The sequence below is a fragment of the Pristis pectinata genome, chromosome 15 (genome assembly GCF_009764475.1).
Source record: "Pristis pectinata isolate sPriPec2 chromosome 15, sPriPec2.1.pri, whole genome shotgun sequence".
Taxonomy (NCBI): domain Eukaryota; kingdom Metazoa; phylum Chordata; class Chondrichthyes; order Rhinopristiformes; family Pristidae; genus Pristis; species Pristis pectinata.
Window position 1 is genome coordinate 28,700,169 of NC_067419.1, and position 17,650 is coordinate 28,717,818.

At 37.4% G+C, this 17,650-nt stretch overlaps 1 protein-coding gene across 4 annotated transcripts in view; it reads right to left on the minus strand.

The window, feature by feature from the left end:
• cttnbp2 (cortactin binding protein 2) overlaps positions 1–17,175 on the minus strand; it is a 112,567-nt gene extending 95,392 nt beyond the window's left edge. For all 4 annotated transcript variants that reach the window (XM_052030539.1, XM_052030541.1, XM_052030540.1 and 1 more), the window contains exons 1-2: positions 17,051–17,175; positions 16,061–16,168 (exon numbers count right to left, since the gene is read on the minus strand). In XM_052030539.1, the coding sequence (XP_051886499.1) occupies positions 16,061–16,168; positions 17,051–17,125 (183 nt within the window). In that variant the 5' untranslated portion in view covers positions 17,126–17,175. The remainder of the gene's footprint in view (positions 1–16,060; positions 16,169–17,050) is intronic.
• Positions 17,176–17,650: the final 475 nt, after the last annotated feature.

Consider the following 17,650-nt stretch of genomic DNA (forward strand, 5'->3'; position numbering starts at 1 on the left):
CCACCTTTTAGAACGGTCCAATGGAAAATAATATCCTTTTCAACAGAAACTAACATTAAATGGGCCTACAGCCAAGATCTTAGATATAAATTGAACGCTAAAAACTACAAAACAAAACAATGTGATTCAAAGTACAGCAAGCTGCATCCAGAGGACTATTTAAACAGAAGAATGTGCTCCAGGGGAAATTCATCAAAAACAATTGGGATTAATACTTACAGAATGCTTCAAACTGTTTAATTCATTCCAACATGGACTAATCCCTTGACATTTCAACCACTTTCCTATTACAGTAGCACTTTTTTTTAAAAGATTATTCAGCCAAATGGCACCTGGCACTTTGTACACAAGTCACCTTTGTTTCAGGTTTAATGTAAATGCAAAATAAAAAGAGATTAAAGCATACAGTGGATCCTGCAAGAAAAATCATTCATTTCTCAGATCAATGCATTGTGGATGCCACTAGCCAATATTCTACCTTTAGGAAGGAAATCAGTCAAAGAATATTGAAACTCAATGACTCAGAAAAGAATAAATAATACATTTTACAGTTACAATACCCAATTAATATCACAACAATGCACAACATTGGTAAGATGTGTTCTCATGAGCTAGGAGACAGCATGTTATTAGTAAGCAAACACGTGTTTTTTTCCCTCCATAGGGTCTGAACATTGTGACACATCAGATATTGTGTCCTTAAATCCATTCTAACTTTTCCATCTCTGATATACTACACCACACTATGTGGCTTAGCTCTGAAGGGTGATAACATTGAAGCATTTGGGCAGGTGATGCTTAGTCATATTTAAGTTTAGTGCAATGTTCACTTCAGAAATTTTTTTGAAACAAGTAATAGTTATGAGATCATACCAATAACATCTTGTAGAGCACAAATTTTTCCAGGATAATAGAAAACTCTAACAAGGGCAGCACTGTCAGAGATTTATACTTCTCTGGAATAACAACCTAAAAACCCACAAGTGGATTAAGCCTGGTATTTGTACAGAAACAGTGACAGTGCAGGAAAAGTATTAGATCCGCTCCTTTTAAGTTCCTGTACATCACCTAGTACTTGTTGAATTAAAAATTGTAGCCAATTTATTCCTTGTTCTCCTAAAATAGTTAATAAATCACATACTGGAGATACACAAAATTGACAAGGATTCATCTTAAACCACAGGCACCACTGTTGAGGTTGATATTTATTGCCCATTTCCATGACGTGCTGGTGGATGACTTTCTCAAATCATGCAAGATGAAAAACTGCTTCAGATGGTAACAAATGGCTAACCACATTAGCATGAAGTCACATTTAGGCCAGATCAGGCAAGGTTATTCTTCTTACTGGGATTAAACAGTTGGCTGCATTGTCACTTACACTGATACCAACTTTTATTTCCAGATATTTTTAAAATGAATATTTAAAGAAAATAACGTTCAAATTCTAAATCTGCTTAATTATTTCTCCAGATTATTAATGCAGGCTATAGATTACTAACTCAAATAACATAAACATTACATTGTCATGTGTGTACCATTTCCTGGGAGTTACCTCTTAGGCCATGCTGGTTTTAATGAAGAATAGTGTCAATGCAGCTGGAATTTTCTTGGAGTAAACAATGTCACATGGAAACATCTTTTAACCAAAATTAGCTTTCTTTTCACTCAAAAGACATTCCAATTATAAAATGTCAGCATTCCTGTTCATTGTAGAGAACGTTTTATATAATTATAAAAGTCCATCTTCTTCATTGAAAGGTCTAAAATAACCATAGAATTGCTATAAGCAATCTGCCATTATTATTGGAATTCCATCTAACAGCAGCATTTACAGAAGAGGCAGTTATAATAGTCAATAAACAGCTTTTTGTTGGTTCAATCTACTGCTGTAGACAAGCTGAATAATTTAGATGATATTATACATTAAAATACAATTCAGAGTACAGATTTCATTCACTCCCTGCCACATTCTCATAATGTTGAATGCCTTAAATTTTGTAAGTGATTATGATAGGAATACCAGTGGTTTATCTACCAGAACACCAGATGTTGCAAGACCCTTCTTTTAACTTTTACTGTAGCAGAACCAGTTTTTCTGGGGCTTTCAATAGACTAATAAACCAATCATCTGTTCCAATGAAGTGCTCAGACATGATTATCACTAGGATTTATAATACAATTCTTCATTGATAAAACAACAATGCAATTTGCTATGATTTCGTCCTTAAGTTCAACATTACTTGCGCTAATTTAGCTTAGGAATAAGAGAAGGCTAGTCAGTGAATTTCTGGTATATTTAATGCGGGTTATTATTGCTCTTTCTTGCAGGCTTTGGAACCAGTTATTTCTGGCTTGCATAATAAGAAATTAAATTAAGATAACTGCTAAGAGTTTGTCTATAATTGGATTGTTTAAACTGGGCAAAACTGAATTAGCTGCTCTCTACCATGAGGGATATATTTATCCATTCAAGCAAAGTAATATTCAATAAAAAGAGACATAATTTAAACAGTGTCGCTACATCAACTTGTAACCCTGGGGTCAAATGTTGACCTAAATCTTGCTCAACTGACTGTGAGAGCCCAAGAACTCAGTCTTTTTTTTAAGGTTTAGAATGTCTTTTTTGCATGTTTGAACCATTTATGTTTTGTGTTCCAGAGATCTGAAAAGGAATTTTTTTTTAAAAATCAGTACTGATAGATAAATCCTAATTTCAAAGTCTGGTACTACAGTTAACTTGAAATGAATATTGATTAATACAAACCAGGATTTCAATGGTATCCCAAGATTCTATGGTGCATATCTATACAGTCCAAGTTTGGCTGTCCATTATGAGTTCCTCAGATAAAATTCCGATATTCTTATGGGGAAGGTTGATGGCCTTTCTATAAACCACATAGAAATTTCTGTAATAGTCTTATTTTTATAAGCAAATTAATTTTATTGGCAAAGGCAGGGATCAAGATTCTTAGTGAGGCATGTATTGGATCAGTGCACTCTAATCCTTAGTCAGCAGTTCTGTGGGAGCTGCTGGCAAAATGCATGCATGGGTCAACTCATTTCCAACTTTTGTGCCTGACCACTGAAATTCTGAAGACAGACAAACTGGATTTCCAATGCTGCTACATCAGAGATGACCTCATTCAGGGTAGGCAAGTAGTTTGTTTATTTTTCTTTATTTCATTTTAAAAGATTTTTTTTCAGATATTTATTAGTCACATGTACATCGAAACACACAGTGAAGTGCATCTTTTTGTGTTACTGAGAATGTGCTGGGGGCAGCCCACATTTGTCACCACTCTTCCGGCATCAACATAACATGCCCACAACTCCTAACCCGTACGTCTTTGGAATATGGGAGGAAACCGGCACATCCGGAGGAAACCCATGCAGACACGGGGAGAACGTACAAACTCCTTACAGACAGTGGTGGAATTGAACCTGGGTCGCTGGCGCTGTAATAGTGTTACGCTAACCGCTACACTACCATGCTGCCTTAATACCTTAAGCTAATGGTAATTAAAGTAATTTCATTGGTTTTAAAATTTTCTTTTACTGATTTTTAAAAATTATTTAAATCTATTTGAACTTTTCAAATGTCTTCGATTATCAGAGGCATTTAAAAACCATTAAAAAGGCAGCTCTGCCACATGGGATGGACCTAGAATCCAAAGTTTCATGTTAATTGATTTCACAGAACTGCAAAAAGTGTGAGGGGGAGTGAGGATGCAGAGAACAAATGTGGGTGGCATTTTCAGACAAGATTTACATAGAAGATATGAATTTAAACTTTATGTATGTTCTGGAGCTCAGTTTGCATCTGTAATATGAAAATACAAGAACTTGTTAGTAAAATGCTATTATACAATAGGCGATAGGAAAGCAGCAGAAATGTATCGTTGAATATCAAATTCCAACCAAAGCAGAGATAAAATTACTTTTTTTGTTAAATTATCAGCAAACTGCAGAGCTTGTTGACAAATCTTTACATTCATTTCATCCAGTAGCACATGGGCTTTCAAAAGAAAGCCCCCTCAAAACCAATCACAGTTGTAATCTGATATGCAATCATGCACTCCACCACCCTTGCTTACTTTTTCTCCATGGTGGTTCTAGTGATACCATTTGTAGGCATAGGATCAGCTGACTAGTGGGGTTGATAATGTTCATCATACCTCTGCACACTTTGTGGTTTAACTTTGGGAAGAACAAAGGTATGCTCTTCTGGACCATGACCAACACCCTCCCTTGTCTCAGCAGCTGTCTTGCAATGAACCAGTCTGATGGTGATCTTTGATCTGGCTTGAACTTCAAATCACCTATCCTATCCATCACTGGTGACCATATCTGCAACACCGTTTTTGATACATGCATCTACTTTCAAGGTGAAGTTGCTAGCTTCCTATTCCCCTTGCCCAAAACTCTCCCAACACACTGTTCTGCACTAGTTCCCCTTCATCCCCTTCTTACTGATTTGTACTGTTCCCCAGTCAAACACAGTCAATTACTGATGCATAGCATGGTCAAAGGTCAAAGACTGTGAATTAAAATGGGGTGTGGCTTGCAGTGATCTCAGGAGATCTAATATTGAAACAGAGACTGGGATTCAACAAAATTAATGCCAAGCAAAATAAAAAATTTGAAAATAATGACTCCAAAGAGTATTAAATCCCAGGAATGAAATGTTTCCATCCCAAGATTTTAAAACGAAATGGGTAAGAGGCTCTAAGCATAATCTTTCAATGTTCTCTGGATTCAGGAATGGTTTCAGCTGCTTAAGAGAGATGAAAAGGAGAAAACAGGGAATTAAAGGTTGGTTAGTCTCACATCTGTTGATGAGGAAATTATCAGAGTGTATCATTATAGAAAAGAGAGAACACACCTTGAAATTTTTCAACTGATTGGCCCGAGCCATTATAGAGTGGCTATGGCTGACAAACTTGTCTGAGTGTTTTGAAAAGGTGTCTAAAATAGTGGACAGCAAAATGGCTACATTATCTATATAGACTTTCAAAAGACATTAAATAAAATCCATTTCATAAAAATGTTGGAAAATTATGCAATTTCTTGTGCAGGATCCGAATGGGTGTTAGCTCTGAATACAACTATGTTAGCACACCAAAAATATGATGAAATCCAATTTAGTATTGGTGAAAAGTTGGAAGTAATGGAGATCCAAAGAGGATCCAATGGTTAAAATGTCATGGAAAGAAACAGGAAAAATTGAAATAGCTAACAGAATGGGACTAGAAAAAAGAGATTGAGTGTGTCTCCAACCACCACAATACATATTGGTCTTGAGGAAAATGTAGATGTGCCAACATAACATTTGAACGCCAAGGGTTAAGTTACAATGAGAGATTACACAAACTAAGGTTGTGTTCTTTGGAATTTAGAAGCTTGAAGGGTCACATGATTGAAGGTTTCAAGATATTAAGAGACTCTAATGGTTAGGGAGAAACTATTTCTGGTGGTTAAGAAATCTAGGACAAGGGAACTGTCAAAAAGTAGAGCAAGGCTTTTCCAGGAGTGAGGTTAGAGGGGAAAAAAAAGCTACAATTAACAGGTTTGATTCTCCTCTGCATAGAATGATCAATGCCAAATTGTTTGCTAATTTTAAATGTGAAAATAATGGACTTTTGAAAACCAAAAGGTAATAAGGAATATGAGGAAAAGATGGCTTTAATAGAGTAAGGTCACAGGTAAACGATGACATAACTGAACTATGGACCAGTTTTAAGGTGTTAAGTAGGGCCCCTCCTCTTCCTCTGTTCCAAATTATCCCTCTTTCATTTATAAATTTATCTATTGCCTGACGAGTTGAACTTTTTCTAGTTAGCACATTTCTGCCTTGAATTTACGTTGCATCATCCCTCACTAACGTTGGCCATATTAGCAAAACCCTTGAATTCCTTTCACAACGTCTCCACCCGTCTCATTATTCTTATAAATCTAAATTGCTTCACTCTCATCGAATCAGTTCTTCTGGATTGACATCCATTTTAATAACAGCTTTGTCCTTAAGAATGGCATCAGAATCTAATGCAATCTATTGTAAAGTTTTATAATTGGTACCAATATGCTAGCATGCTTGTCGAATGCAAAGCATTCCGATTATGTATCTCAGCAACCAAAGACACATTGAACTGATCACTGGAAAAATTGTCCCAAATACTTTGCTGCCATAACTTGTTCCTTTTGAATAAGTCATTCCTCTTCCATGCAAAGCAAGATCTCAAGACCTGATCACCCCTGGTGCTGGTGATGTATGTGCTCATTTATTCCCAGCCTCTCCATTTCCACTGCATGGAGTTCCACTTTCCAGCTGGTCCATTCTTTTTGCATTATTTATTTCCTGCCAACCTTTTCATGCTGTGTTTATATCCTCCCACTTGCACCATCTGCATTATTCACTAATTTCCAGTTGGGCCCAATATAATAGCTGCCCTAAAACACCAAAAAAATTCACGATGCACAATGTTTTCTGACTGTATATGCATCAAATAATACCCTATTAGTAAAGACCAGATCTAAGACCTTACTGTGACCAACACCTCAAAAGATCTCGAGCATATTTCAAATCATTCTTAAGTGGTTTATTATAATGAAGAACACTGTTACCAGCAAGATTGCAACAATCAATCACAACTAAAGGAACAAAGTCTTTTTGTGATTGATTAAATCCTAACCCAAGTGCTTATTCATACTAGTCTCAAATAGTGTCAAGCTCTTCATCTGGCACACAGTATTTCAGCAATAGTGAAGTTTACTTCAGCTGGACATTGCTCTAATCTTATAAAACCAGTAATCTCCTTCTGTGTGTACAAATGTTCTGGACTGGTACTTGCTTTTTATCTTCCTATTGCTATTTGCATTTTTGACGGCTACACCATTGGGAATACACACCTGTAAATCACGTGTTAAAACTAATATTGTCATTATGATTGCAATAGTTTATTCTAATAATATCAGATTAATTTATTTGTAATTCACGGCATAGTCTTAATGAAGAAAGTATGCTACTGTGAAAGTTATCCACAAGAAGAGAGTCCTGTTCTCATTCATATTTGACTGGCCCGAGATAAATTTCCCTCTTCTCCCCATGTACCACTCTAACAAATCACATTTTTTTTTGCCAGAAACCAAATACCCACGTCAGGATTTTAAATATTAAAATAATTGTTTCAATGTGCATTATCCTTTCTATGGACTTTACTAGTAAACTATTTTGACAGCAGTTTCTGATATTGTTCCACCAAAAGAAATCTATTCAATATATATTAGAGACATGGTCATAGCAAAAGGTGTCTTTTTTTCATATTAGTAGCAAGCTTTTTCTATTTCTTGAATAATACATGAAAGCTCCTGCAAAACTGCTAAACCCCTGAATTTGAATTATGTTATTCATCACACTCATAATCTTGCTTTGTGACTACCACAGGGTATTAAAGTCTGCGGACCTCAATAACGATAGACAGAACGTGCCATTTTCCTCTCTAGAACAGACCCTACTTACACACAGGCATCAACACACAGGTGGATTTATTTGTCAATACTGTAACACACATTTTGCTTATTATCCTTGGACTGAAATATATCCCAGGGCACATCTGCTAATAACAGTCTTGAATTTTGAAGTAAAATTTCTGAATATTTTTGCCCTTCTCCATAACTGGTATCTTGTGGCAATCTACATTGCAGATGTATAATTAATTCAATGGATTTGCAGAAAACAAATTTCTGCACATCTTTAACAAAAAATAGTTATTAAAGCAAGTCAGTTTGCAGAGGATGACATCAACCCTACCTAGAATTTATTACGTACATTACTCAGCCAAAAGTCAATTGGAAGTCAAAACTGCTGGCTCCAAAACAGGCAAAGGTTCTTACACCCCCTACCAAAATGTTGAATTTGTGCCATCTGGTGCTAAATAAGACAATTAACTTTCCTGTGGCACCCTTCATGCAGCACACTGGTAAAGTTATAATTGACTTTATATATAATCTGAGCTATTACACATGACCAGAAGTCAATGAACTTCTGAACCTTAACAGACTAACACAGAAGACATTTATTACCACATATTTGCAACCATCAAGTAAACAAACTTAGTTAAACAACGCCCGATCTATTACAAGAGGTCATACACGTAGGGGTTTCCAGCTTATAAATGTGAACATTCACTATCATGAAAAACGACATTGTAATAATAAGTCTAGCTGAGTAATGTACATAATAAATTCCAGGCAGGATTGATGTCATCCTCTACAAACTGAATTGCTTTAACAACTATTCTTTCAAAGATATACAGCAATTTATTTTCTGCAAATCCATTCAATTAATTATACATTTGCAATTCAAATTGCCACAAGACACCAGTTGTGGACATCATGGAGCTAGGTAAAGTTTTCCTGAAATTTTACTTCAAAATTTAAGAAACTATATTATTATAGGAGATGGGCCCAGAATTTCCTGGCAGCAGCAAGCCTGGTGCTCACACCTCACACAAAAAGTCTGCACTTTCCCTGAATGGATCCTCTGGCAAGAATATCCTTGAAGAAACCAGCTCAGTGGTGGAGTCCTGCACATGGCAGGATCTTCTGGACATAAATCCCATCACATGACAGGGTCCTGTCCATTGAAGTTCTTAGGCAATAAGGACCCGGGCTAGCTGTCAAAAATTTCAAAAAGCTTGCCAGAAACATTCAAAAACAAGATATTAAAATTTTAAAATAAAAGCTTTTTATTAAAAAAAGGAATAAAGACGTTTTAATAAACTCAATTAGCTTAAAAAATACCTAGATGCCCCGTAGATGTTCTTCTCCATTGAAATGAATGGAGTTGCTGTTGACCTAGCACATACTTAATTCTTCATAGAACAAGTTAATTGTCTTATTCAGCACCAGATGGCACATATTCAACATCAGTGCTGGGAATTTTCAGGAAGTCCATGTTCCACTGCTAGACTCTGTGATGAGTTCCATAGCACAGCATAATCATCAAAACCCTTGCAAACACCTATCAGGAAAATCAGAACTTGCTTGTTCACACAGGAGTCCAGAACTTCTTGAAACGTATGCAGAATCAACAGTTTTTCCTCAACACAAAGTACTGGAAGTAGATCCATCACATGCATCAGGAAAACAATGCTAATTTTTGAGTTAGTCTTTAAGAATCCCTGCTGGAATCTTTCAAATCTAGTTGGGGACACCAGAAATGTACACAGATTGGTGAAATGTGATCTAATATTTCCTTCCTTATGGATCTGCACTGATTTTGGTGGTGTCAGGTCTCAGGGTTTTCTGAATCCTGGTGGCCAGTAGTGCAAATCACTTCTTGTTTAATACTTTTCACCATGTTTTATCAACACTTGGATTCAGCAGCACAGTATAATTCATGCAAATTGGCCCTAAAATCACAGCCAAACATTCTACAGTAAAATCCAAAAAGGAGCAGACATATGGAACTCTCAATCCCAGAATGGCTGCAAAGGCTGGATCAACTGAAGCTATCAAGACTAAGGTTGATAGATCTTTGTTGGATAAAGATGTGAAAGAACAAAGAGCAAATGTGGATGAATAGAAGTACAGAACAGTCATGGAGTGAAACAAATTTCAGATTTCAAGGAATGAATGTCCTTCTCCTGTTCCCTTGTTCCTACTGTACAATATCTGGTTAAGTGTATTTTTCTTTGTGTGTGTTCATGGTCTCATAAAAAGAAAAAAGACCCACATTGAAAAATGCCTTTCATGACCTCAGTATATCTCAAAGGGCCTCACAGCCAATGAAGGACTAGTGTACCATGGTCATTGTTCTACAAGAGCTAACAGCAGAAAATTTTATTCACAGCAAATTCTCACAATTAACAACTTAATAATGACAAGATAATTGTTTTTAAGTGAGGTTTGTTAAAAGATATATACTGACAAGGACATTTGGCAGAACTTGCCTGCTCTTCTTTTAAAGAGCAGCATCAGATCTTTTACATTCACTGAAGAGAGCAAGCACAATCTTGGTTTGACATCTCACCCAAAAACAGTGTGGCACTAACTTAGCTCGAGGTCAGACTTAAACCCACAAACATTAGACTCTGGAAGCAAGAGTGCTGCCAGATAAGCCATTGGTAGCACAGCACTTATTGTATACAATATATTTCTTCTGTCCATTTAATATAATGCATACTGCAAGTTACTCTAGAGGACTAAGAATTGATTGGTACTATCCAATGCAAGTGTTTCACAGGTGAGCATATCAACATTAAAAAATTAAAAAGATGTATTGTGTCTTTTCTTATTTTACAAGAACTTGTATTAATATAGTGACTCAAATGAAGAAATAATATCCGTCCTTTTCTGAAAAGTCTTCTTCCACCTCTGAAATACCGGAACATCATAGAAAGGTACAGATCAGAAAGAGTACATTCGACCCAATTCCGTGCCAACTATCAACACCGAACATCCACTGAAAGCAGGTCTCACTAAATTTATTTCATATTATTGGGCCCAGCAGCCACCTTAACCCAAGTTACTAAATTGAATATATTATTGCTTTGGTTTATATCTTGCAGGCTGGGACTATTGCAAGGTGAACTTGCAGCACCAAATCTAGTCAAAGAACCAGCAGCAGTGGCAACAGCAGCCTGGACCAGCAGCAAAGTGATCAGTAAATGATAGACAGTGATTTCCCAGACAAATGCTACTCCACCAACTAACTCATTTTCTGTCCTCCCCCAGCCCAGTACTTGAAAATGTATTCATCCAAATATGCCTGATGACACCCTGCCTAGCAGGCATGGTTAGTGTGCATAATTTGACATTCCCTTTGAAAGAGCACATGACAAAATTTATAGTGTTCTTTTCTGGCTGTAATTAAGGTTGAGATTAGCAGGCATTGAGATTCTCACCAGAGGTATAACGCACAATGCATTGAACAGAGTAAAGATATCAATAAGTGAAGTGCAGAGAAAATTTACACAGATGTTGCTAGGACTTGACGACCTGAGTTACAGGGATAGGTTGAATAGGTTAGGACTTTATTCCCTGGGGCGCAGGAGAATGAGGGGAGATCTCATAGAGGTATACAAAATCATGAGGGGTATAGATAGAGTGAATGCATGCAGGCTTTTTCCTCTCAGGTTGGGTGAGACTGGAACTAGAGGTCATAAATATTTCATCTTTCACCCTAAACTTAAGGGGAATCTGAGGGGGAACTACTTGGCTCAGAGGGTGGTGTGAGGGTGGAATGAGCTGCCAGTGGAAGTGGTAGATGCGGATTCAGTTGTAACATTTAAGAGAAGTTCGGATAGGTACATGAATGAGCGAGGCCTGGAGGGCTATAGTCCGGGTGCAGGTAGATGGGACGAGGCAGAAAACCAGCTGGCATGGACTAGATGGGCCGAAGGGCCTGTTTCTGTGCTGTAGTGCTTCTATGACTATGTTCAGCAATCTTACCCCTCTCTCTCCCCATCAATTAAAAGCAGAAAATATTCACTCAAACAATAATTACCCTCAAAACATTCGAAGAGATAAATTTCATTTATAAATTGAGTGAAATTGTAAACTCACATGCATCATATGTCGTGACCCAATTTAATCAATGACTATAGAATTTTTATAGAACATTTAAATAATACATTTTCAATAATTTGCAATTACTTATCTAATTGACAAAATTAAAACATTCATTTGATGATAACAGCACTACATCCAATCCAAAAAAAAATCCTGAGATGCAATAAAATTCATAAGGACAATGTTATTAACAATTCAGTTGATCAGTTCCCTTGTTCTCCAATTTCATCATGAAATTATTACTTAAAAGACTCAGAGCTGCATCCAAAGTTAGTTAATATCTCACACCAGCATATCTATTTATTCAATATTATCATTAGTTTTCAAAACATTGAGGGATTCTTCTGGTACTTAATTATTTTGCTAGTTCCTATGTACACTCTCTTAAGGAATCTAGAGCAATAATTGTGAAATTATTTTTTTCCAATTCTTAGTCAATGTTTAAGCTAAAAACATACAGTAGCTAATGTATCGTTCAAGGACCCATACAAAATCAATAAATTATCAACTATCGGACAGCCTGCACAGTGGTCTGAATTTATTTATTTTTATTCCTAGTCTTACCACTCAGCAACTCGTCAGCAAATAACTGGTCCATGTTCAAAATGACTGAAAAGCAGAAGCCCAAGCTATGGTTTAGAACAGACTATTGTTGTTATGAGGGGTCATAAATCTGAAATGTTTCCTTCTTCACAGATGCTTCCTGACCTGTGCGTATTTACAGCATTTTCTGTTTCTAGTACCATAAGCATCAGTGGGGATAAAACAATCACAGAACAAAGTTAACTCCCTTTTCAAAGCCAAGCTTACAAAAACATGCTCAAAGATAATCATACACTTAGCAAGAACATTTATGCATTCATGATAGGCATTGCAGTATTTTGTCATTCTTAAAAACACAGATATGCAGATATCCAAAAAGGTAATTGGAGAAAAACACTGTTGTCTGAACTAATTTGCCCCCTGGCTATATCTCTATAAAAACAAGACACACAAACTTTTGCTTCATTTCCCCTTCGACCACAGCAGATTGTGCGTACTTAAATATATAATCCATCAACAATCCATCCATAACCATATGCGTACTCCGGTACACTTAGTTCATTACATGAAACTTCATAGAAAATAAGGTAATGGGGACACGACCCCAGAGACAGTGGGGATGTTAGAGAATAAAAGGGATGATCAAATCCTCTCTAGAGCTAAGTACTGAAAGGTGCCAAGACAATTGGAGCAAATGAGAATTTAGGGAAGATTATAGCAGCTGAAGATGGGGAGGGTGTAAAGATAGTGAAATGTAAAAGGAAGTACAGAATGGAAATGTTCAAAACACAAAGGCATAGAATAAAGCTGGAGTTGGGTGCAGCAAAAATTGGTACATGGTCTTTAAGGTAAGGAAGGAATAAAAAGATTTAAATTTCATGCAACAGCTGCTGCAACCTGGAGCAAAGATACAAATTGCTGATGGAACTCAGTGAGTCAGACAGCATCTGCGGAGGCAGAAGGAGTGCACTTGCAATCGTGATGCAGGGTCTGCCTCCTGCTTCCACACAGATGCTAGCCTAATCCACTGAATTCCTCCAGCAATCTGTTATTTGTTTCAAATTCATGTGCTGAGGAACAGAGATCTCAGCAAGAAAAAGAGTGGAGACCCAGAATGGACAGAACTTGCTTGAAACTTACTGCAACATTTGGGTCTCTTTAATTACAATGCTATGGCATTAATATGCACAAATAATCTTCTCCAATGAAAATATGCGGAGAGATCTTGACAAGTGCAAATATTATGGTTTAATTTGTTGAATGCATAAGCTAACAGGACCCTCCCCACCGTAACTGTATGATGAAATAGAGACCACATTTCTAAAAATATTATCTATTGACCATTAAGACTACTTGTTAAATCCATAAGACAAAACAATTTAAAGATAAAATCTAAAACTATTTAAACACAGAAGTCACTTTGGTTCTAAATTTTACAAATCAGAATTTACTTATGTGAAGTATGTTCAAAAACATCCAACATGAAAAAAGTTAGCCGCTTCTGTAATGATTAGCACAAAAATCAGTACTGCAAATAGTATTGAGTGCACAGAGCTGAAGTACTGCCAGAGCACCAATGAAAATAGGACAACACTAGTTGTCCCACTTTCAGTTAAATGTGGGACACTTAACTCAGACATTGTATAAACCTCAACTGAACAAACTGATCAAATATTTACTGCATTTGGTCCCATTTAGTATATAGAACTGTCACTAAACATTGAAAACTGTCTTCTCTTGGACAAGTTGTTGGTAAATACTAAATGTCGGCAAACATTTAAGAATCACAGACACTATCATCCACGCTTTCTGATCTCAGAATTGGGGAGAGCATGTGGTATACTGATTGCAGTGAACTGATCTAGGCAAACTGAAACTTAAAGACAAACAACAAAATGTGTTTACATAATATGTAACACATGACTTACTTTTAAAATTAAAACTGAAGTATGACACAAGCAAGAATAGTTTACAGAACTACATTTGCATCGAGGAGAGCCAGTAAGGCATTGTGCAACATATACGTAATGCTACTGCCTCACAGTTCTGGTAATCTGGGTTGGTTTCCGATCTCAGGTGCTGTCTGTGTGGAGTTTGCACATTTTCCCTGTGACAGCATGGATTTTCCCTGGGTGCCCTGGCTTACTCCCACATCCCAAACATGTGCTGGTTAGCAGGTTAATTGGCTACTGCAAGTTGCTCCTTGTGTAGGGGCTGGCAGGCGAATCTGAGGAGTTGATGGACACATGGGAGAGAATAGTTAATATGAAAGTAAGCAGGGGGAAGGGAACTCTTGGGAATGATCTGACAAATGGCATGAACTTGATGGGTGAATGGCCTCCTTGTATGTCATGAGAAAATATAAGAAAGGCATCCATGCAGGGTAGATTAGAAGGATCATTCATGTATTTCTGAATGTTCCATTACTTCATAAAATACCATTTAATTTGTTTGGATTGAAATACATAAAACTAAATCTTAAATGCAGAATGGCATAATTGACTCCATACACAAAATTATGGTGCTTCTAATATTTGTACAAGATTTCTAGTATCAAAGATTTTTATAGATGGGATTTTACAGTACAGAAAATGAATAGTCAAATCAGTTACTTTTCCCCACTGATGATCATGTACAACAAACTGACTAACCACCATCTGTACTGCAAGTTTCTGGGGAATCAGGGGAATGGGACGAAGTTGATTTGTTCTGCATCTGGAAGAAATCAAACTCATCCCATTTCCCCCACTTCTTCTGTCTGCCCATTTTTTTCTTTAGTATGTAATCTCTTTTGCCAGTTACTGTGATAAAAGGTGCTTCCCGGTTGTTTGTAAAATGGCATTTAATTACCTAATAACTGCCTATATAATAAAGCACCAAACATCTCACATTAGTTGAAAAACTTACATTTATGTTTGGCAGTTTCTGTGTCATCAACCTGCAAAAAGTGATTTTTAAACCACTGTCATTTCAACCTACTTCCAAGTGGGCTCACAGTCTGGGGCTAGAGGAAAACTCAGGCCCATCCAACCCTGCCAAAAAGGGAAGAACAGGCTATCCAAACCTGGCATAAACAGGCTCAAAGTCTTCTGACACTGGTTCAATGGGAACTGCACCCCATCTATCCCTGACACAGAGAAATGCAGCCCATTCCAAACCCTGTGCAAATGGGAACTGTGGCAAATGATTAATAAGTAATATTTTGACTTTAGCTAAAGAAATCTAATTTCAATTCTGGCTATCAACAATCAAATAAAGACTAAAGATGCAGGGTGAAGTTGGAATGTTGTTAAGTGGGAATTACTGAACAGGGAAATTATTCCAGATTCCTGCACCTGCATTCTCTGGCTGCAGTTTCACTGGTCCAGAGTCAGCACACTGGAGTGCAAGCTCTAGACCCAAAGAAATATTGGGGGGTGGGGGTGGAGGAGTGATGTTTGTGAAATTTCTGGATCGCTTTATCTCAAACACAGTCAATCTCCAAAAGAAAGTACAAATTCTTGAAGGGAAGCTTCAGAAAACATTTTAGTCAAATAGTCCTATTAATATTAAATCATGCATCCACATCTACAGCCAACTTGAATTTTGAGTTTATCCACTGGCGTCATTAGTGCAGCACAGTTGATCTGTGGAGCAGTAGCTTAGCTGTAAACCTTCCATTAAAGTGTTTAATCCTAACATCAAGTTCTACAGTAAAGAAAACAAAATTGGTACAGGGTGTAATGTTGACAATATTCCATTACTACATACCATGAAAGGAATCACTGAAACTAGTAAAATTCATCAATTCATTGTTTGTACATTATGAATATTTGTGGTTGAAAAATTCTAACATCACTTTGTTTTATCATACAGTGAAATGTATTCTTTAAAATCATTTTATTGAGGAATTGCATCAAGGGTTGCATTATTGAAAACAAAAAGGGCACCACTTACTACTTACCCTCAAGGTTTCTATCACCAGATCTCTGGCTTCCAGTTCCCCCTCAAGGATGCTAAGAAGAGTCAGTAGTTCTGGTTTACTGAGATTGTCCATGTCAAATTCAGATTTCTGTAACACAGAAACAAATGTGCATATATTATCAAACGCATGTCAAGTTTGAAAGGACAAAGACTCACACAAATAAAACACTCAAAGTAGAAGACCCATAAACGACCTTGTATCATTGTGTGCAGTAAATGTATGTTTTAAATACACTTAAAACGATTATTTAAGATAAACATATTTAATATTTTTACCCAGTCCTAAACCAGTAAGGTAGTTGAAAAGCTATTAATCACAATTAAACCTCAATTATAATACAATGTACAGTCAAATGTTATTTGGGCGAATATAATCTTCGATGTGATCGGGCTTTGGCTTATTGAACTGACACAAGATAGATGGCAGAGGCACTGGCTCCAATTTCAGCTGCATGAAAGCAATCCTCCGGGTTTTTGTTTCAGGGGAAACGGTCGCGGCCCGCAAAATCTGGGTGTGTGGGTGGATTTAACCAAAAAATGTACCAAGTTAATTTCTAAATTCGAAAAAAAATGCCACTTTCTACCTTGAGGAGGGAAGAGGTTTGGGGGGGGGGGGGGGGAGGAGGGAAACACAGCGGGAATTTCAGCAACTGCACTGAAGGTTGACACAACCCCAAATCTTAATCTAATGCAAACAGAATCACGAATACAATCGGAGCGAAGGGAACGACAGGAAATTAATAAGCAAATAAAGAGTATTTTAAAAAATAACGGAAAAATTTGAGGGGAGACCGAAAGAAGATTATTTTTTTTAAAAAAAGCCCCCGGGCTGGTAGCAGGAACTTCCATAGGGAATGGATACATTGCGTCCAGTGAATGAGTAGCAACATTCCGCACACAATAAGGGAGGTTTTCCTCTCACTTGTGTTAAAAATGGATGTGTGTCGGGGAGGTGCGGGACTGGCTTTACCTGGCTGCTGTTCGGGGCTCGTTCCTCGGACGGAGGGTCGCCGCTGTCCGGCCGTTGCTCACTCTCAGTCGCCATTTTGCCTTGTGAGAGAGGGAGACGGAGCGCGAACAGCCAGACAGGGGGCAGTGAGCAGCAACGCATCCATCCCACGGCAGAGAATGGGGTTGGAGCAACTCCCCCTCCAAATCCCTCTCAACCCAGTCAGATCAAAGCACACCAAAACTGGGCTGCGGGACTCCGAATCTCCTTCAAATGACTGAAAGAATAAGAGAAAACTGGACTACATAAGTAGAGAGGCTGTCGTGAGTCTTAGCTTACGCCTCTATTGCTTTAAAGGTTCGTAATTGTAGAATATAACGCACAATTGGGAAGATCCGTCTATTCGTTGAGGATTGTGCTGTGGAATACAGAGCTTTATGCTTCCAGCAACGATTTATATTGCAGTTTTTTTATAGCCCACTCCTTCACATTAGTGCAAGGATTCTATACGAATTTTTATTTAACAGGGTCTGTCTGGCATGGGAGTTATACTTCCCGGTGGGCTCTCTTCTCACCGCACTTGATTTTCCAGACTTATAACCAGGACCTGCCTGGTTGTAG